At 36.3% G+C, this 23,331-nt stretch overlaps 1 protein-coding gene across 1 annotated transcript in view; it reads left to right on the top strand.

Annotated features, from left to right (window-relative positions):
- PGM5 (phosphoglucomutase 5) overlaps positions 1 to 23,331 on the top strand; it is a 1,541,798-nt gene that overhangs the window by 620,502 nt on the left and 897,965 nt on the right. The window contains exon 6 of the mRNA XM_044064330.1: positions 3,724 to 3,878. Within this exon, the coding sequence (XP_043920265.1) occupies positions 3,724 to 3,878 (155 nt within the window). The remainder of the gene's footprint in view (positions 1 to 3,723; positions 3,879 to 23,331) is intronic.

The following is a 23,331-nucleotide window of genomic DNA, read 5'->3' as shown; positions in this document are numbered from 1 at the left end:
TATGAAAAACATTTTGAGAAAAACAACCTGGCCTTGGTGGGCTCTAGCCCGTTACAAGCTTCTATTGTGTAGTTCTAATACATGTGTTACATTTGAAAGTACTTTGCTAACTTAGGCACAAGCAAATGCTGACTGCAGTTCATATTTTCAAGCAGTCTTTGTTCTGATTATCTATAGCTTCTGCAGCTGTGTATTTTCTCACAGCACAAGCAGAACTCCTTGTCTAAGTCTCATAACATTAATACAAGTAATATTGTTCTATTCATTATTTTTCTGACACAAGCAGAGATGATCTGCTTCCCTGTAAATTTCCAAAGCATAAGCAAAGATTATAGCTGCGCATATTTCATGACAATACAAGGTTAGAAAGCTTCTGCAATTTGTACAGATTTATGCAGTGTGAAATAGAATAAATGTGTTAACCCTTTTCAAGCCTTAAATGCACTAAGCATATTGCTAATACATATTTTTCTGACAGATAGAATGTAAGTTTGACAGAAAAGAAGGCAGTAAGTTGCAGACAAAAATGTATTAGACAAAGATAAGGACATTCTGTGAAATCAAGAACAGTTTCATTTTTTTCACAAAAAAGATTGACCAGAGAGTAAATATTCCAATTTGTTTTACACAAATGCACATTAGTTCTCAGTACCAGACCTTAAATGGAACAAATAATAATGGCAGTCTACTTTCACACACATCATAACTGACCTTCTCAAACTGGTTGACTGATAGTATGTTAAAAAACAGAGAATAAATGTTCCAATTTATTTCACACAAATGGACAGCTAACCTTAATGTTAACCTTATCAAATGAAGAGGACAAGTTGCTTTCATCCATAGCACAGCTCCCTCTAAATATTTAATTTTTTGTCTTTTACAAATACACTCTCACCAAGCCCTTTATGTCAGTGTTTGAGCAAATGAAGAGGCAAGTTATTTTTATACATATGACTACTAGCCCCCATAAAAAGAGCAAAAATATTTCAATTTATTTCTCATAAATTCACAGTATCCCTTAATGCCAGGCTTTAACCACAGCAAATGAGTAGTGCAGGTGCTTTCATCCATAGTGCAGTTAGCACCCCCCCCCCAATATCATTCCATGTCAGAATGCTAAATAAAACAAAGTAGTTCAGATTATTTTACACAAATGTACAAAAGACCTTAATGCCAGGCTTTAACCTGAGGAAATGAATAAGCAAAGTTGTTTTGACCCACAACACAGTTAGCTACCCTCCCCAAATCTGGTTGCCTGTCAAAATGCTAAGTAAAACAAAGTATTCAAATTTATTTTACAAAATGCACACTAGACCTTAATGCCAGACTTAGATTTTAAACTGAGCAAATGAAGTATACAAACTGCTTTCATCCACAGCACATCTAGCTCTCCACCAAAAGTCTGATTGTCTGCCAGCATTTAGAAATATAATTGCCTTCACTTCACTAATGCCTGCAGTCACAACTAGCCAGATACAATGTAATACATGAGCATGCTTTTTGTTCTCTGCCATCCTAGTGAATCAGAGGATTAAAATTAATAGAAAACTGCAGAGCATTAGATAGGGCCACTGTGACTGCAGGGATTTATTTATTTGTTTTTCAAGTAAAGAAACATTTCTTTATTTAAAAGAGTAAACAAAAATGAAAAGCATCTGAGCTGAATACATAATCAGCTCATGCTGTGCATATGCAAATGAAAGGCAACAATGACATAAAGGTAAATACCTTATGGCATCTGTCTTGTAATATTTTTTAAGAAAGAAATATAAGTGATTGTTTATGTTCAGCATGCACGCTAACTAAACTGTGTTAGCTTATGTGCTGAACATAATGAAACATTTTAAATACAAATTATTTTCCTGACTGGCCATGAGCCTGCTGTAGCTGCAGATCACAGGTGACCCCCAGAATCTCCATATTATAGCCCATCACTGGACAAATGACTTCAGTAAACTGCCGATCTGTACAACTCATATGACTCCCTCCCAAATCTGATATCCTCATTCAGCTGAAGAAAACACTGTACTTTGAATTTCACCATTATATTTTAAAGCTGCATTGCATATCCTACACAGATTTGTTACATGGATTTTGTCGTACATCTTTTTTATGGTCCTGCCTCTTAAATCATTTGATACATAAATGCATAACAGAAGCTTGATAATAGTAAGCATTCATCGAAGCTTGATAATAGTAAGCATTCATCATATTCTTTGACTTTATTTCCTGGAAGTAATGCTTCAGGTGTCATTCTAAATAATTTATTTAAAATGTATTCCTCTGTTTATTTTCTCATTTAATTACTGAGCTTGTGAACATGAGTTGAAGCTGAAATTGTTTTAATGGTATCACAAATGACAGTTGCAATGCAGACTACATATTACTCATGGGCATACCTCTTTACCTGTTTGAGTAAGAATTCTGGAGTAATGGGGAACAATCACCCAAAAATAGGGATTTATTTTTAAATATTGCTCTTAGATGCTGGATGAATGGATTGGATTGATTGGAGAGATGATTTGTTTGAGCTATGATACAGAATTGGAATTGCCTAGGCATAGTAAAGCCTTGCTGAGTCTAATTATGGTGGCTGCCAAAAAAGCAATTACTAGAAAATGGAAATCAAAGTCTAAACCAACTTTACTAGAAGTAGTAAATATAGTAACAGAGATAAAACAACTGGAATTGGAATCTTTAGAAAAGGGAAGGCACAAACTACATAGAAAAAAATGGGAATTGTGGGAATAATGTATGCAGAGAAGGAATGAGGTTTAAGAAGTAGAATTTGAATGAGCTATATAATGCTCAAATGACAATGACCAAATGGTTTCTAAGTGATGTATAACATTTACAACTACAGTTGTTTCAATGGTGTCTGTGATGTATAATGTTTGCTACTAAAGTGGTGTCAATGTTTGTTTTTCATTTATATAAATGTAAGATTGTCTATGCCATGTGTGATAACTTAATAAAGGTGTTTATTGGAAAAAAAAGTTAATAGATTAACACGTTTTACAATAGCATGCATTTTCTTAAGAGTATGCAGTCTGAAACTTAGAGGTCTGTCAATACTGTTCTGACTTCATTCCTCAATGATTTGCCAACTATTTGCCAGAAAAACACAATTTTATGAGGAACAGACCAACAATATGAGGCAAAAATCTGGACAGTTGAGAGGTATGCTCATGGGTGTTCATTTCTGTATGCAGCTGTAGCAGCTACTCAACACAATCCTTAGGAAACTTATCTCTCAACTTCTTTGTTAAAGAGTTCTGAATAAAGACACACGTTAAATATTGCTTAACTCACTTAAATTTTATAGGACTACAGGTTTTGCATCAACTTGCATTTTCTGAACAATGACATTATGGACTGATTGACTATAATCCTCGGTGATTGAGCAGAACATCAAAAATGTCGTGATGGATAAGGTAAAAATATGAGGCAAATTCAAGGATTCTGCAAAAATTTCAGCAGCTGAGAGGTATGTCTTAAGGTAGCATAGGTGAGCTTCCAAACTGTATTGCAGTAGCAATGCTGATATGGAGATTGATAGCATGTGTAGTAATAATTCTTCAGATATCATATGCATGTCTGAAATGTTGTGTTTTTGTGTTTTGTTTAGTCACTGCTGAGTTAGGAAGATTCTAATGCTTTATTTACAGCTAAAAGTGATTTAGATGGATTTTAAACTCAATGTTTTCATCATATCTCCTACAGGGTCGGTATATGATTCTAGGGCAGAATGGTTTCTTTGTGAACCCCTCTGATTCATTGGCTATCATTGCTGCCAATCTTCCCTGCATTCCTTATTTCCACCAGACTGGAGTCCATGGATTTGCCAGAAGCATGGCCACAAGTTCAGCACTGGAAAGGTAAGAAACATATTTTTCTGACAGGAAGTAGAAGCGAGATGCCCTCTGCCTTTACACTGACCGTACATTATTTTGTGTACTAAGAAGGGTGTTTGTTAGGAGGAAAAGTTGGCATAATGAATGAAGTTCATAAGTTTCTTTCATGTTGCAAGACTGTTTGATTTTACTGCTTTTAAGGAGTGTAGGATGGTCTGTGTATCTAATTTTTGGTCGCTTAGATTACAGGAATAAATGGTACTTTCATATGCAGTACAAAATAGTGCATCAAAATGGAGGCAAAAATGTGTTCCAGAAGTAAATATAAGCAGCGATATAAATTATGTTTGTGGTTAATCTGGCTCAAAGACAGCTGCAAGAAATTTTATAGATTGCAGAGAATTTTTCAGCTGCACCTTGACAAGAAGTAGAGTTATGTGTTGCATTTTTCAGGATGGTCATACCACCCCCTTTGCAAATGATTTCTTTAGAATGTCCATTGAAAAAGTTTGCAGTTTGCTTAGTGGGTCAGTAAGCAAAAGGACATTATCTGTATCTATATCCTATACTTGGAGGTATTCAGCCTTATTCCCAATTATTGTGATACTTTTTTTAATTTCTGAGAGTATGTTTCAAGTTAAGAAGAACATATTCTGCCTAGGTTATGGCTTTTGCAGAAGCCCTTTGAAAAAAAAAGACTAATAACATTATACAGATCCTTTAGATAAAAAAATGTAATGCATTGAGATATTCAGCCGTAACACATTTTGGCAATGTTTTTGAGGGATGAATTTCTTTCATAAAATAAGTTTCTCAATAATAAGAGTTCACACTTTAAAGTTGCTAGATGAGCGAGTCTGAGGGCACGTATGTAAATTGTTTTTCTGTGGTAAAGTGAGTGATACTGAAACAATAACCAAGAAATGGTGATTAATACTAAAATAAATTCAAATATACATTAAAATACCACTAAATATCTTACAAAAATAGAGCTCCTATCAACTGTCTGGTTCAGGGGGATGACAGTAATAGTCCCTATTCTTGCATCCTTGTTTGAGAATGAATCCGAGCTGCTGAGGTCAGTTCAGGGACATCCAGTCTTTAAATAATTTATTTTCTAAGAATCAATCTTTTTCACCATCCGCAGTAAAATATTTATTATATATTTGCTCTTGCTACCCACCTGACTAACTCTATATTCTCCACTTTTTATACACACACTCTGACTTTCTTTAGCTCTACACTTTACAGTACTATCTGTTATGCCTTCTTCCTTCCCTATATACACTTACTCTTTTACCTCAAATAATTTCAAGTCTTCCTCAAAAATATCATACTGTGCTTTCTAATATATATGCTAGTTTAGTTTGTATAATACCATATACTCTGATGTACAAATTTTGTTAAAATTGATAAGGTATCATTTCTTTCGGTAATTTATATTTGCAATGTGTACTTTCATTGTTGACCTGTACTCTGTAATTTTCTTGTGGTATAATGTTTGTTTGTTTTTCATATTGTTGGAGCTTTTCTCCCTGGGCCTCTGCTGAAAATGGACCTGTGTACAGTTGGACTTTCCCAGTAAACAAATGTTAAATAAATAAATTAAATAAATAAATAAATATATGAAGATTTGTTTCCTGATTATGAGTATCTGATGGTTATTAGACGTGAGTCTCTCACCTTCTGGGTGATTGACTGCATGTCATCTCTCATAGAGTTGATTAAACATTTGTTGACTAATAGCCTAAGAATAAGAAAAAGAGAAAAGAAAATAAATAATGTACACATTAAGGTACACAATGGCTAAATATCTTGTGCCACAGTATATAACCAAAATGAAGCAGAAAGGATGATCTATAAAGTTTGCTTTTGTTGTTGACTACTTTCATTTCATGACTTTGGGTTTAAACTCGATTTTTCATTTGAAAATAAGGTCACATAAGTAAAGATTTACCAAGAGCATCAGTAAAGTGGCAGTCAATGAAGTGATGGAAGAAGCAATCTTAAATGTAAGCATGGACTCCTGCATGCATCCCTCTAACTTCAGGCATGATGCCAGTGCTGTGAAGTGACAGGGAACAGTTTTTTTTTCTGTACTCATATGACAGCAGTTTATAGCGTACATTACAAGTTACATTAGGTACTTCAGCCTGTTATTCTATATAAAGTTTGGCTACCTATACCACTGTGATTTTTCATGGAAACAGTAAAGTACTTCTCTGAAGATATGGAATGAGTAAGCAGGTGTTTCTTATATCTGGAACTTTTAATGTTTCTCTTACCAAACAACAGTGCACTGTAGAATATTTATGTTGTTTAACATAATGTAGTTATCTGGACATGAAGTGAGGATATTATAGGGAAAGGTAGAAGAGAAATGAAAGGGAATGTTGAAGGGGGTAATTACAACTGCACTTGAAGAGTGATTAGAAGGTTCAATTAGTGCTAGCCTTTGCTTGTTTATGTCAGGAAGAATTTGCATAGCTTCTGTTGCACAATAGTGCATTAAATAGTTTGGGTTGTTGTCACTGTATGCATTTGAAAACTTTTTTTTAAGTTTTACTATTAACTATATATATCATACTTCATTCTTTTTATTATCAATATTATTCCATGTGGAGTCGGCATGTCCTCCCCGCGGTCGAGTGGTGTTCAAAAGACATGCATGAATGGGCGTACCTTTGTTGAAGGTTGGGCGTCGGGCTGGCACCTTGGCACCATAAAAAATGACTGCCAATCATTAGTGGACTGGAGTTCCACTGTTGCGACCCCTAACTGGGAAAAGCCGAAAGAAAAACAACAACATCAACATTATTCCATTTTGGAAAATTATAAACTATTAAAAATATAATCCATTGGCATGGACTTTCACTAGACTGAATTTATTTTGCTAATGCTGATAAGAGGTATAGTCTTAAAAAGCACTTACAACTAAAAAAAAAAACACTTTTTTAAAATTGTTGCTTGTACTTTTTTTCTTTAATTCTGTTAGTAGCTGAAAACATATGTATACTTTTAATAGCATGAAGTGGTTGACAAAGCAGCTGGATATGGTGAGAACATTTTTTATTGGGAAAAGTTAGGAAAGAAATGTGTGACTGCAAATACATTTCTGTTTTTGTGTTTTTAATGGAATACTGTAGCTTCTCTATTTGATATTGTTAGATTTACTGTAGCTTTTCTATTTGATATTGTTAGATTTACTGTAGCTTCTCTATTTGATATTGTTAGATTTTTAGATAAAATGCATTTGTGGCTTCCAGGAATGAGAGAAAAATGATAAAGCAGTTGATGCTGTCAAATGAGTTACAGAACGTTATGTAGCTCTCAAATCAAACTGTGTCCTTGAATCAGGGATAAGGCTTATCCAAGTATGGTGCATGTTAAATATAATATTTATATAGATAGTCTTGCAATGTATCTGTAATTATTTACATTCTGAAAAGAAGGTATGTAGTAGATGGTATGAATCCTCATTTTGTGGCGAAGAATCTGATGTATTGCTGTAAACACCTGAGAGTCTGTGACTATTTTCCTAGATGGGTTGTAATTCCAAAGGGTCTCCAGTGTGACCACCTTCAGTTTGTCCAGTAAGATTCTTATAGCTTTATAGGTTCATAGATTAATACTTGGCTAGCTGCCGTGAAGGGCCATTTTAAGCCTAGCCAATAACCTGTAATGAGAATCAAACCCTGTAACTTGTGCTTATGAGATGAAGATCTTAACCATTCTGCCCAAACCACCCCAATCAATCATTCATTCTGATTGATGAGATAAAATAACTCCTTTTGCTTGAGGGGTGGGGGCACAGTGATAGCTAACGAGACATGAAATGTGAAACCAACAACCTCTGAAAGTCAGATTTATAAATGTCATATTTATTGATTTGTTTGTTTGCTTGCTTGCCTGCTTATTTATTTACTGGCTTAATTACTTAAGCATACATCTCAACTGTCCAGATTTTTGCTTTATATTTTTTGGTCTGTTCCTTGCAAAATTTGTGGTTTTCTTGCAAATCAGTAAGGATTGAAATCATTTAATAATGACATACATTTGAGTTTCAGACTCCGTATCATTCAGCAAATGCAGGATAACGCAAATACTATTTTCTAGCAACTTTCTAAGTTTATAAGAGCAATATTTTAAATCTGTCCCATATTTTTGGGCCTTTGTCGCCCCCATTAGTTTAGGCTTTGTCCAGATTTACTGTGCTAAGAGGTTGAGAGGTATGTATTTATGTAATTATTGTTTCGTTTTAGACTGATCCATAGAGGGACCATTTCAGCCACAGCTTGGAAACTACAATAGAAACAAAGAGAATTTAGGTTTGCATTTCAAAAGAGGTCTGCAGACAACAGTTTCATGATAGATTCAAAGGTTTTGTAGTGAAGTAGTAAATATCTGAAAATATCAAAGCCATATACAATATATATATATATATATATATATATATATATATATATATATATATATATATATAAATGTATAATAATGTCCAATATGAGATAACATCAAAATGTACTCAGTTTGTGTATATATACAGATAAGGAATTAAGGAAGTTCTTAAAGGTAATGTAGTCATTCAGCATGAATTGCACTTTATAGATTTATAAGTGTTATTCTCCTAAGGTGCAACTGGATTAGTAATGAAGTAGCACGAGAGAGAAATGTAAGTAGAAAGAAGTGGTCCAGAAAAGTAATACATTTAGGTTTAATAAAGGAGTATACATTGTAGAGAAAACTGAATGTAAAGGTTGAAGAGCAGTAAGCAGTTGTGTTTAAGATGTAGCTGCATATTTGAAGCAAGGGTGAGTCGCAGTCTTTTTAGTCGACAGGACAGTTTTCTCAAACTTCACTACGTGCAGATGTCTGACAGATTTCAGTTGGCAAAGAGTCCTATATAGTAGATCCAAAGACAAAGACTAAGAATGCCTGGCCAGAAGGAGAAAGGGAATTTACAGTTCTTGTTAGTGCAGGGAACTGTTGGCTTGGAACTGAAGTTTGCAGACAGATTGTGGCTGAATAGAAATTTACTGTTACTGTTTAATGTTTTGTGGATAAGCCATACTAAAAGTAGATCTCTATGCTCTTCTACAGTTAGCTAATGGGCTTGCTGGAAATTAGTGCAATAGTTTTTGCTTAATGTTTTGTTTTTTGGCACGAGGAAAATGAAGAATGAAGTAGCACATTTTTGGAGAGGATCCAGTGGTCCTTGACGTTCTCCACAGAAGAATATCTGAATAGTAATAGTATTACATGTTCTGATCATGGTCGTAAAATGTTTTTGATGGTGGCATTACTTCCTCTTGTATAAAAGATATGAGGGTTTTAAGGAGGAATACGGAAACAGTAATAATATATACAGTATTTTAACAGTGACTAATATTTTTCCTACTAGTATTAAGATGTGAGAGCTTTAGCAGCATCCAGCAGCTAATTTTTGCTTTCTCATTGGCAACATGGAGTGACAGATTTAAGCTTCGATCAAGAGTGACATCAAGATATTCAGAGGATGAAACTCAGTTGATAGGTTGGTTGTTGTAGTATAACTGAGGTTGCAAAAGGTGTTAGGTTGTTTAGCTAGTATTAAATTCTGAGAAAAAACATCATTTTGTATTTTTAGCATTTATTGTAAGTTTTTTGTTAAATAACCTAGGATGTGGGTTATGGAGAATATGTTCAAGTTTCTTTAATATTATTTCATGGTTTGGAGCAGCTTCAAAGAAAAACAGCCTCATCATCATACGTAGGACAGCTGGCCACTTTGAGGTATTTAGTGTACAGAATTAATGAATATGCTGGAGTGAATAGGGACTATGGCTAAGAAAAGACAAATAAAGACATAAAGATAAACACTTTATTTTACAAGTGGAGTATACATTTATGTCTGAAGAAGGTCAGATTATTTTCAAGCAGATAACAACAATATGTGTATATGATAGGAACAGGACAGTTTTACATGTAGATACTTTAAGTTTGTAAACTGTGGTGGTGGTGCTGCGGTAGCATTGTCGCCTCACAGTATGAAGTTGTCCTGTTTGATTCTCAGCTAGAGCGCCTTCTGTGTGGAGACATGCATGAATGGGCGTACCTTCGTTGAAGGTTGTGCGTCAGAGCTGGCAACTCGGCACGTAGAAATCTACTGCCAATCATTAGCGGACCAGAGCTCCGCTGTGGCAACCCCTAATCGGGAAAAGCCGAAAGATACAATAATTTTCAGTGAAATATCAGGTATAGAGATTATGCTGTGATAAGATTTGGTTCTGTAAACAGTATCTGACCCGACCAGGCAGGATGCTGTTTTCTTTTCTGTTATTAGATACAGCATGACTTAGAACTCCCTATGATCTTTGACTTAAGCAAAATATATCTCATTAACACTTAGGTGTTTGACCTTTTTATAACTGCAAACTGTTGCTATTTAGGCAGCTGAATTGAAGTACTTACCAAAATATAACCAATAAAGTATAATTTAATTAGCAAAAAATGCAGATATACCTAAAATGTGTGATGTAGTGATGTAAAATGAAAACAGGTGGAAGCCTGTACGTGCATATTCATATGGCCTTAGTCAAACTTGATTGCTTTGTGTTATCTTGATAAGTAAGTATTAAATGCTTATTTTGCATGACAACTTCATTCAATTTTTTTCTTTGTATCACGTGTTCCAACAATGCAAACTGCATATCTGTATTACACCACACACATTTGCAATTTTATGTCTGAAAAGAGACTATATGGTTGTGAAAACATTGCTCAGTTATTTAATCAATAAAAAAATGGGGAAAAAAAACAAGCACAATCAACATGGCAGAGTAAACCAGCAAAGTTGAATTGCTTCTTTTGATAAGTGTCATGATAACAATAATAATACAATGTTTGGATTTACCCTTAAACTCACCATTGTGGTAAACTGTTACGGGTTTGTCTATGCTGTCCTAAGCTGCATCTAAAAGATCTCAATCTATGAAAAAGGGAAACAATTTGGGTATAGCATAAATCAATGAATGAATCAGTCAGTTATTTATGATACTGTAAATTTCAACAAGTACAGCCAAACGAATATGAAAACTTGGTTAAATCACCAGTTATAGAGGCAGCCAGCTGAGATCACCAGGAATTTATAACCTCATAGAGAAGGAATCAGCCTGGTACTGCTAGGTTTATTCTCACAGCCTACCCAAGCACATTTCTTTTTCTAATATCTGTCTTTTTACAGGATCAGATTCCCAAGTTCTAGTATATTTTTTATACACAAAACATCTGGAAATCCCTTGCTCATTAGTGTTTCAAAGTAAATGTTAAAAGAATGACTCGATGGGAGATGGATCATTTTCACTGCCAGAAAGCTTTCTGCAAGGAGTTAGGAGTAACAGCTGGAAAGCCTTATCCATAATATAAAAAGTCACATTTCAGTTGTACACGTTCTACTAAAAATGAAAACATTATAGCTTAACACTACCAACAAGGGACTCTAGGGACAAGGATGTGCTCTGTAATGAGACCCCCAGGCATTTTATTCAGTTAAATGTACCTAATATCACAAGACCTATTAGGGTTAAAGGGAAAAAAAATCTGTTTTAGACCCTTAGTATACTAAGCTGTTGTGGTGCATTATTTTTAATTTCATGCATTTTCCATTACTCATTCAATTCAGAATTGTGGTAGAATCAGAACATATTCTGGCAAGTAACCAGTGTAAGGTATGTAGGATACAAACAAACCTTTCTGCAAGTGCATGCACACACACACACACACACACACACACACACACACACACACACACACACACACATGCATGCACACAGACACACACACACACACACACACACACACACACACACACACACACACACACACAGACACACAGACACACACACACACACACACACACACACACACACACACACACACACACACACACACACACACACACACACACACACACACACACACAAACTAAAAACAGTTATAGAGATGCTTGTTCACTGTTCTGCGTGTCTTTGGGACATGGGACAAAACCAAAGACCACAACAAAGATACATTTTTATTATCTCCCATGAGCAAAATACAAATGACACATTAGCAAGCAGCTTTGTAATATTTAGAGAGCAGATGCAATGTTCAGTTACAATATTCAGATGCTAGCAAGGCTAAATGAACTGGGCAGAACAGCTCCCACATTCTGTGATCCACTGTTACATGTAATGAAGTAGTAGCAGGTTGGGCAAAACAGTTTAAAAGCTGCTGGATAATCTGACAGCTGATCTATAAACTTTGGTACAAACAAGTGTGTATATTGCAATCAGTCTATTTACTGATGTCAGAAGTCATGTGGTAAGGGGCATGGCCAGGATGCTGACACGAGAACAATAGATTTTTTCATGCTCTGATATCTTTCCTATTTCTGACAGGAAAAAAATATTTTTAAGCTACATTAGCAGTTTTAAATTTGATGATGATATATATATATATATATATATATATATATATATATATATATATATATATATATGTTAAACTATTTATAAGATAGTTTCAAAAATATATCTTCTTATTTAGAGATTTTCCTGTCAAACCTTTATCTGAAAATTCTCTACAGCTCTGAAATGAGTCACCTAAAAGCCAACTCTCAAGATTCTACTTTTAAAAAAGAACTGTAGTCTATTCTCATCAACATTCAGGAACTGTCAATAAAAATGGATGGACTGGACACAAACAGGACAATTTAAAAAAAAAAAGTGTTCAAAACAAATGGAATCAAATTCAGCAGGCACTGCAACATCAGAACGTTCAAATCTCTGACATCAAGGATTCATTTAATGACATGGAGGGGAGAGTAAATTTTTTCCCTTAGATCTACGGGTTGTCTCCTCTCCTGCACTTTTACTAGCTTATTAGTCTAGCACTTTACCAGACTTCTTGTAGTAATTATTGTAGCACACAAAAGTGCTAACAGCACTAAACTTTCTACAAGGAAACAGCTCCAGTACTTTTTATTAATCCCCACCCCTCCAGGAATGTCTAAAGGTCAGTTCCCTGTGCTTTCTCCTATTAGCCTGGTGAACTTGGACATCTTGAGGCAATGTAGCAACTGCTCATGTACACTGATAACCCTCTCCTCTTACCTCCCAACACTCAGACTTGCGAGAGATGCACTTATATATCCAAATTGGAAGCCACACACTCTCCTGCCAAGACCAGAATAGCTGGTCAAGAGGAGAAGGTCAACACTTGCACCACACCACATGGAACACACAGCCCTCCAGAACACACAACAGCACTGTCTTCACATAAAAACACAAACCACACACCCACTTTCACGGAGGCTCTCAATAAAAATCTACCCAAACAGCAGAGACCTCCAAGGCAGAAATGCACTCAACCACAACACAACACTAATCAAGAGACACATAACTCTCCTAAACAGTGTGCCACTCAGCCAAAGCTCCTAAGGCAAAACAGCATGCTTAACACACTAGTCATAGGTGACTCGATAGTACGGCACACTGATGTCCCACTCACTAAGTTGAATAAGGAGAAAGTAACAGTCAACTGTCTGTCAGGTGCTAGGATCCGCCACATAACACACTCACTCAGGTCCCTCAACAGCAGGTACAAATATGACTCAGTCATTGTACATATGGGTGTGAATGACCTGAGATGTATCTCCCTGGACTACATGAAAAGAGACATGGAGGAACTCTCAAGATTATGTAGCCCAGGCAGGTATGACCGTAGCCCTGAGCAGCATCCTACCATCACCCAGAATTATACCACAGTACAAGCAGAAAATGAGTGATTTCAACAATTGGCTAAGTTTCTGGTGTCATTCTAAGGGGATCCAGTATCTGTCTGTCTGGGATGACATGAATGACAGACCTCGATGCTTTGCCAGAGATGGCCTGCATCTGTCCCCCCTTGGCTTCCGGATATTGGCCAAGGCTCTTGCCACCCCTATTATGCCTTTTTAGACAGTGTTCCAAAGACCAAATTATCACCATAACAGCTACAAACAAATGCAATCTGAGGGTCATGCTGCTCAATGCAAGAAGTTTAAATTTCAAAATGCACTCGCTCGAAACACTCCTTAAAATGGAGGACATTGACATTTGTGTTGTAACAGAGACCTGGTTCAAGGCAGCAGAAATCACCCCTACACTACCAGGCTATAACTATTTCCACACCTTTTGGCCCCAGAACATGGACCGAAGCTCCAAAGATGGTGGTGTTTCCATATTCATAAAGGATGCGTACACCTCCAGACTGGTAGCCCAACATAATGCATCAGAGATACTTCAGGTGCAGCTAACATTGGATAAGACAGTGATTCTGTCATAGCCTGCTATAGGTGCCCAACCATGTCCCTAGACTTACACTCTACATTCCTAAGCACCCTGGAGAATATTAAGATCCAACCTCATACTCTCATAGTAGGTGACTTCAACTACCCCTCCATTAACTGGGAAAACTACTTATGTACCAATACACTTGCCCAACTTTCCTGGAGTTCATTAATTTCAATGCCCTGGACCAGCTCATTCTTACCCCCACTAGAGGTAGCAACATCCTTGACCAAGTCATTACTAACATGGGTGACCGTTACTCTACACCAATAGTCAGCTCCTCTCTGGTTAGATCTGACCACAAACTAATCACCTTGGAAATCCACATCATTCCCATCAACTCCACCCCCCCCCCCCCCCGCAAAGGTAACCACCATGAAAAACTTCTTCAAAGTTAACTTTGGGCTCCTAAAAACAGAGGCAGCTAACTTCACGGCACCCATGCAAATGGAGAATAGTTGCATGACCACCGAATCATACACCAATGCACTGTATGAATACATACACAAATGCATGGATCTTGCCATACCCAATAGAACCAAGGCACACTCCTTCAAAAAAAGGAAGACAATCTGGTGGTCCCCTGCCATAAACAAACTCTACAACAGAAGGAGAAAACTGATGTGGAATAAGGTAAAGTCCCAAGACAGGAAAAACTCCCTTATCAGCTTCAACAAAAAGTTGAGATCCCTCATCAAATCTTCTAAAGCTAGCTATGAAAACAGAATTGCAGCAGATAGTAAAGACAACCACAAGGCCTTTTATAGTTATGTAAAGAATCTCCAGGGCAATACCCAGATTTGCTCAGAGCTACTGCACAATGGTACCTCCTATACCGAGCCAACAGATATTGCCAATATACTGGCGACATATTCACTGCCAACTTTACCACCCCAAAGGACCAATCACAATACCAGTAGATTGCCAGACACCCAGTATTACTGCTGCACAGGTTAAAACAGCACTGTCCAAGGCCAAGAATATAGCTTCTGTGGGACCTGACAATATCCCTGGCTGTGTTCTATATGAACTACAGAGTGAACTGGGACCTCACCTGTGTACCCTGTTCAATCACAGCCTCACTTCAGGCATTGTCCCTATCAAATGGTGCACTGATACAGTCATCCCTCTCCACAAAGGAGGAGTGACTACAGACCCTGGGAACTATCGCCCCATTAGCCTGACAAGTCTGATATGCAAAGCTATGGAATGCATCATCATGGATATATTAAACAAGGACCTAGGGAATCTCCAAACTCTGGATCCCACACAGTTTGGTTTTGTGAAGGGTAGACCATACCTGCACAACTTGGTCGACTTCTTTGAGTCAGTCACCAGAGCTGTGGATGAAGGCAAGGTGGTTCATAGCCTACCTTGATCTGGCCAAGGCCTTTGATACCATTCCCCACTCGGGAATCATAGAAAAACTCACCAAGCTAGGCATCAACCCCTATATCACTAGGTGGGTTGCAAACTGGCTCACAGATAGAACCCACAGTGTGAAAGTAGCTGACTCCAAGTCAGACTGCCGACTAGTCACGAGTGGAGTTCCACAGGGTTCGGTCCTGGGTCCTCTCTTGTTTGGTATCTACTTATCTGAAATCCAGGCCAACACAAAGGGACTCTGGCGTTCGCAGATGATTGCAAGTTAGGAGCTATTATTAACTCTCCAAGTGATGTTGACATCCTACAGAATGGCCTCACTGAGACCAACTGGTGTCAGAACCATGGCTGTAAGCTCAATGCCAAAACATTTGTCATCATCCCCATTGGGAAAAACCTGGTTACCATGAATTACCACACTGATGGTAGTCCACTGAACATAGAAGGCGTTATAAGAGATCTGGGAACACAGGTTGACAGCAACCTCTCTTTTGATCACCACATTGCTATTGTGGTCAGAAAGTCCTATGCGGCACATCTCATTACTAAGAGTTTTCCATCCAGGAAGAAAGAGGTCATTGTCCCCCTCCACTCTTCCCTCATTAGGCCAATCATTGAGTACAATGCCCCATTTGGCATGTACCTCACTAGACACCTGCAACAACTGGAGTGGCCACAAAAGTACCCCACAAAGAGGATCCTAGGCCTTAATCACTTGTCCTATATGGACAGACCCAAAAAACTCCAGCTATTCTCTGTCTCATATCGCCTAATTAGATGCAATCTCTGCTTGACTTACAAAGCCATGTCTGACCCAGCCCTGTTAGAAATACTACATCTAAAGAAATCCCAATCCCTCCGCACCACATGCTCCAGAGACCTCAGCCTCATTACCACAATAAACAGAATGTATTGGAGGGACAAGTTCATAACCCAGAGACTGCTCATGCTATGGAATAGACTTCCCATACATGTCAAGCAGAGCACCTTGCTGACCCTTTTCAAGAGAAATCTTGATAAGTGGATGGGAAATTCACCCCAGGGATACTCCAGTGGGTCTACTCAACAGAGGCACTGGGAACTAAGGTCGGATGGCACGATGTCAGGGTAATCCTATGGCTAGGCTTGTAAAGGCCCCCAGGGTCATTAGCCTAGTACACACCTATGAACCTATGAATCTATGAACATATGCACCTATGAACACAATACTGAATTTTTACCAAAACAAAACACTCTTCTTTTGAATAAACCAGATGATCTAGAAACAGATCATGCAGAAACACTACAAGAATCTTTGGTTTTCCAGAGAAAATAGAAGGAAATGACATGGTAAGCATCATGACTTCCTGGCTTCCTAATGTATTAGATTTACCTGAAGCTAGGTAATTTGGTGTTGAGGGAGCACATAGATCTTTGCTATCTACAACTTCCCCCAAGAACAAAACATTTTCAAGATCAGTAATAGTGAGTTGTTTTTCTTCACAAGACAAAGAACTTATTCTTAGGAATGCCTGGCCTAAGTCTCTCATCAAAGTACAAGACAAAATGATTACTCTTCTTCTGTTATTTCCAAAAGGAAATGCTTTTTTCCACTGATTACAAAACTCAAGACAAAACAAATTAAACTTGTTGTTCTTGGCTAGACTGAAAATCTTTCTTCCTGATGAAACCAAAATCTTTGAGGGACCGGATGCAGCTGTTTCCTTTTTGAAAATAAATAATATTCTTGAACAATCAGAGGATATGGATTGGACAAGTTCTACCTTGAAGAAACAGGCAGAGAGAACCGGTTGGTAGAAAAATGAAAAAAAAGAAGTAACTAAAAGACAAATGATGCATATACATTTTAATGTCATCATATTAAAATTATATATTTTATTTTTTATTTATTTTTTTATAACATTCTAATAATTTCAGTTCATTGCTGATCCTGCCTTGTATACCTCCTTGATCACTTTGTGAAGTCTGCAATATGGCCATTTTGCTGTGGATACTTCAGAAAAGAGATAATATGATAAAGTGTCCATTGCTTTGAAAACCTTCAGAACTCGTTACTTGCATACTGTGGAGCCTTATCTTATGTAACTACATGAAGTATTCCATGTCTCAAGGAACACAGCTTTGCATATACAGATAGCAAAATATTTAGTGTTTGTTAACTTAAGAACCTGTGTAAACTTTCATACAGTCATGAAAGTGAAACGAGTCTATTCAAACATTATTCCATGTCCTTCCTATTATGGACAAAGGTATCATTTATTCTAGTGTAGTGGTATGTGTTGCATAATAGAAAGTCTGAAATCTCTTGCCCATTTGTTTTCTTGTATGCCTGGCCAATTTAGCACACAAGCTTTTGTTTGACATTCCAAAATTTCAGAGTGTGACTCTCATATATTTTACAGAATTTCTTCCCATAGCTGATTAGGCAGTATTATTTTGTATGTTTTAAACATCACAATTTGTATACAGCAAATTACTTCTGTAAAATAAAAAGCAAGGATGGGTTTTTCCATACAGAAGACTGCTATAAGGCTAGCCTGCCATTGTCAAATCTTTATGTATGTTCATTTCTGGATCATTCATATTGTTTAAACTTCTTTTCTGTCATAGAGATAATATGATAAAGTTCCCATTGTTTTGAAAATCATACAAATTATCCAGTACGTTTCCAGTTCTACCCCAGGTTAATCTTCTCCTGGTAGATTCAGATAGCTCAGCATATCCAATGTATACATTTATTTTCCTAATTTGTAATTCACAATTATGCCATACTTTTGCAGTCTCAAAAATATTCTTTACAAAATTGATATAAACTTGTAGAAGGACTTCCTATATGTACTCTTCATTGGATTATGATCTGCTTCCACCAATGCAGTGTTCTTATAAGTACATTTTTTTCACATTCATATTTTATAGTTAACACTTTTTTCTGTCTGAGCACATTTTATGTATTTATTTATTTACTCCCATTTTTGAGCAATATTTCAATTTAAGCAAATGGTTTAGATTCTTGCAAAATCACTGCATTAGTACAATTCTTATTGGCATATGCCTGTAATGTGACTGGATTTTTCATAGCAAATACTTCACTTTGAGCACTTCTTTTGCTAAATTTATAAGCATTTCATAGCTCTGCCCATACTTCAATACCACTATTTGTCAGGTTCCAATAACTCTTTATTGACAAACTCTCAACATATTCAAAATTAACATTGACAAACATGGCATTATTAAAATGAAATCTTGTGAAAGTATGTGTGTCCTCTGGCAGAGGCATTTTTCATGGTTTAATTTCATTTAAATATGGCTCATATATCTCATTGTTATAAATCTATGCTTTCATTTAGTTTTATACAGCTTGATGTTATTCTATTTAATCATTTTTCAATAACTCTGTCAGTTTCACATCATGCTCTTTTTTATATATCTCTAACAAAATCTGTCATCAGTTATATAAACTGGATTATGACCTGTACAGCAGTTTTTGAAGTACTTCAGGAGCTGATGAAATGCCAAAGGGAAGTTTTAGAAAACTGTAACTTCTCACAGGTGAAAATACATAGATTGGAACTTTACTTATCTACACTTATTTGCCAAACATCCCTTATTTGTATCAAGAAAAGAAAACAATGTTTAACAATGTTTAAGCCCAGGCATGGTGTGTACCACTTCAGTTGTATAAAGTGGTTAATAACTATTTTATAAACCATATTATGATATTATGGATCTCTACAATCTCAAAATGTACCTGGCTTCTCAATATTAACCATGCTGTTGAATAATTCAGTAGATGCTTCCTATTTTTCAGTCACTCCCATTTTCTCCATGCAGTTATTCTAGTCCACAGAACCATTGGGACAATGCAATACATATGGCAACTCAGGGTCAGTCTAAATATCATAAACAGAAAGTAAACAACAGGAAATAAATCATCACACTTTTCAAGTAAATTATCATTCTAAACATTTTCTGTTCCATGCAGTAAATTGTATATTCACTACATGTGTTTTTTTTCTCTATGTCAAAATACTAGACAAAGGTAAAAACAAGAGAAAATTCTGTATATTGGGTTTTTGGAACTGAATTCTTTACATCATAGTCTTATATTCACGTGTAAAAACTTTCTAATCCTTCAGTTTTAAATAATGAACTCGTGTTTTAAACATTTCAATAGATATTACATTAAACTGTGTACCTTTGCTTAGCCCAAATTTCATAGCATGAATATTAACTTTATTTTTTTCTGTGGATATTACCAACTTGGCTTCTTATTTCTATGATATTTTAAGTTTTCTTTTTAATGTCATTCCTGTCTTGTGATGTGGGCAACCTTACACTCTACCATTAATCTCACCTTCTTCCTACTGAGAGAGCTGAACAGAGAGACTGTCATCGGGTAGTCATGAATGTAGTTGCTCAACAATGCCATCACATATTTACCTCTCAGGCTGTGTTTGTACTTGAGGCTACTTTTTTCTCAATGGCCATAGATTCTGGCTTCTCCACCAAGATTGAGGCTGCCTCCAGTTTAGGAGTTGGTTCTAGCTGATCCCAAGCTGGAGAACTATATGGTAATCCATAGACTCACAGGTGCTTGATCTGCTGATGGAATGGTAGGAGTCATTTTCTAAATAGCCTTTTCTCTCTTTCTGTGGTGGCTGTGTGCATACTGGAATCCCACAGTTTTGGTTCCAGTACTATGCATGCTCCAATATGTGCAGAAATTCCCTGGCTACATCATATAAATTGCTTGGTGGGTCCATACCCCCAATTCTGTTGTAGTACACTGTCACATCCAACTTCCAATAAGTGTCACTTTTGCTGCAGATTGAATTGCCACCTCATCTCCTGGATGTGCAATCCAGCAGCATTTACTCTTCTCATCTTTGTTGCAATTCTTCTCCAATGTCTGAGTCAGTAAATGAACTTGGGTTGTTTGAGTCCCAGTAAGGATTTTGTCTTTGTCTTTGCATCACTGAGACAAGTTTTGAGACTGCTTAGTGATGAATGTATCTGGTTTATTATTACCTAATTGTCCTGTTTCACTATCTTACTTCCAGATTTACTGTCATGTAAGGCATAAAACTGTTTTTGTAGGGTGTGTGTCCCTTGCTTCCCCAGTGTGAAGTTTCAGTCACACAATCCTGATTTTTAAGTATACTAATGTAGTGACTTTGAGGTTACAATATCTTAGAGCAAAAATAATACTATACTTTCCTTTATTCTGTATTACTGCAACCTTGAGGTTAGTATATTTAGTGAGTGATGTCCTGAAAAAGTGACAGTTTTACATCTGTTACTATATTATTGCTGTACTTTGATGACAAATTAAGTGGTAAGACAGTGTGGTCAGACAGATAGGGCTGAGATAGTTTTTATGATTATAAAGTAGTTACAACATTTCTGTACTTTATATTCCGCACTATTTACTCTGTGCAAATTGTCACCGTAAAACCTGAGCTCACCCTTCAATCAAGTATTTCTTTTTTACCTTTTTATTCCAATAATGCAGCCTTTTTAACTGTAGAATGGTTTATTTTATTTTACACATTTTACTGAGATTATTTATCTTGTCCATAGTTTCTGCATAGTTAATAGCATTGCAATGTTTAACATTCCTATAGCCAAACCGCGTGCACACGGATTCCTCAGAATCATATTTTTATTCCATTTTGCCACAGACATCTTCATATTTACTTATTTTCAGATTATCTTTCTTATACCTTCTTACAGCTTTAGCAAACAGGGTCTGTAGGCTTTTACTTCTGCATGACCGTTATCAGTATTTGTAATGACACAGAAACAATAGCATTGGGTTGGGGTTTGACACCCCCCAGTATGATTTGTTATACAAAGAGCAATAGGTGTAAGGGTTTAGGGTAAATATGCACTCACTAATGTCTTGGGTAATAGGTAACACCTTCCAAATCCAGATAAGTTCCCGACTGCCCAGCTACATTGTATAGTTCTAATCACTGTCTCTCCAAGATTTCATCTGAGTTTTGAACACAGTACATTCAAGTACAACCTTGCCATTAGTAAAGGAAACTTTATTGGAATGATTTTGCACACATACGGATAACACAGAAAGACAAATATGTACACATACACACAGACACAGACACACACACACACACACACACACACACACACACACACACACACACACACACACACACACACACACACACACACACACACACACACACACACACACACACACACACACACACACACACACACACACACACACACACAATTTTCTACAATGGGGCAAATCGTGACCATCCTTACCAGCTTTAGCCTTCAGGGTATGCTAAAACCAATTGCTAAAATCTAACAAAATAAGAATACAATATTCCATTTATCCTTAAAATAATACAGTTTTTAAGTATTAAGATGTTAACAATGCAGAGCAGTCATCCTTACAAGAATGGACACCACACAATTTATTAAAACAGTAAAATGCATAAAACATTGAAATAGTGAAGAAAACATCCAATAAACATGTTAAATTATTTTTTCAGGTAAATGTGCAGGCAGTAATAAATTAACACGTTTCACTTTCAAGTAAATATGAAAGCAATGAAAAATGTGCACAAGAATTGAAAATAAAACATTCCAAAAGACAGAGTGGTCAGAAAAATATATAAAACAGATAAAATATAGCTAATTGTTTCTAGTTACAGATATACTGTGCACTTACTGACTCCAGCTTGCATGCTCAAAATTGAAATTACAAGGTCCTTATAAGCAATAGGTCCAAAATTTGAGCTCTGTCTCAAGGATGTGCTCCAGCAGACAACACAGTAACTTCTGCAACTTTTGCAACTCCTTACTTTCTGAAATGTCAGTTCACCTGTTTTTAAGTTCTAAGACAGGATTTCCTATGGCTTTAGTTTGAGTTTTAAAAGATATTCTCCTGGTTAACACAGTTTCTTCTGTGTGGGGATGGGGTGGCGAGACAATCCCATTAAGCTTCTATAACTTCCAAAGAGCATTAGACTTGTACGTCATTTTTTTGTCAGATTCATTCTTAACTGTAATAAATTTTAGCTGAAATATTGCAGTTATATGCCACTGACACATGATATCTCTTCCCCCCTCTCTCTCTCTGTATATATATATATATATATATATATATATATATATATATATATATATATATACATATATATTACAAAAAAGGCAAGTAAAATGCAACCTTGATATTGATTTAGCACAACCACTAGTACAACTTATGCATTTCATTCTGTCTCAACTGTTTTATCTATCAGGGATTTCATCTCCAGCTCTGGTCACTTTAAGTCTAGCTGGCTAAGATCACATGGTGATGGGCTGAGCTGCTTTGTTGCATATTTTGCTTATTCTAACATAATGATGTTTACTAGATGTTGGGTCATCTAGGATATAGTTAGGGCTTCATCTATCTGCACTGTTGAGCTTATCATAGTTTTTAAATCTACTAATGCAGACCCAAAATTGCACCATCATGCCTGCCAAATTTGTAGAATTAATTAATTTTAATCCAGTATTGCACTACGAAGCCTGTCTAAATTCCTGAAATTATTAATGTTAATCCAGTATTGTACTATACAGCATCTCAAAGTTTGTGAAATTATTTATATAAATCCAATATTGTACCATGGAGCCTAACCCAATACTGTATTATGTAGCCAGTCAGAGTTCCTGAAATTATTAATGTTAGTCCAGTACTGCACTATAGAGACTGTCTAAATTCCTGG

Source organism: Protopterus annectens, chromosome 2.part2, assembly GCF_019279795.1.
Source record: "Protopterus annectens isolate FY-2018-M chromosome 2.part2, PAN1.0, whole genome shotgun sequence".
NCBI lineage: Eukaryota > Metazoa > Chordata > Ceratodontiformes > Protopteridae > Protopterus > Protopterus annectens.
This window is presented reverse-complemented; position numbering and strand designations above follow the sequence as displayed.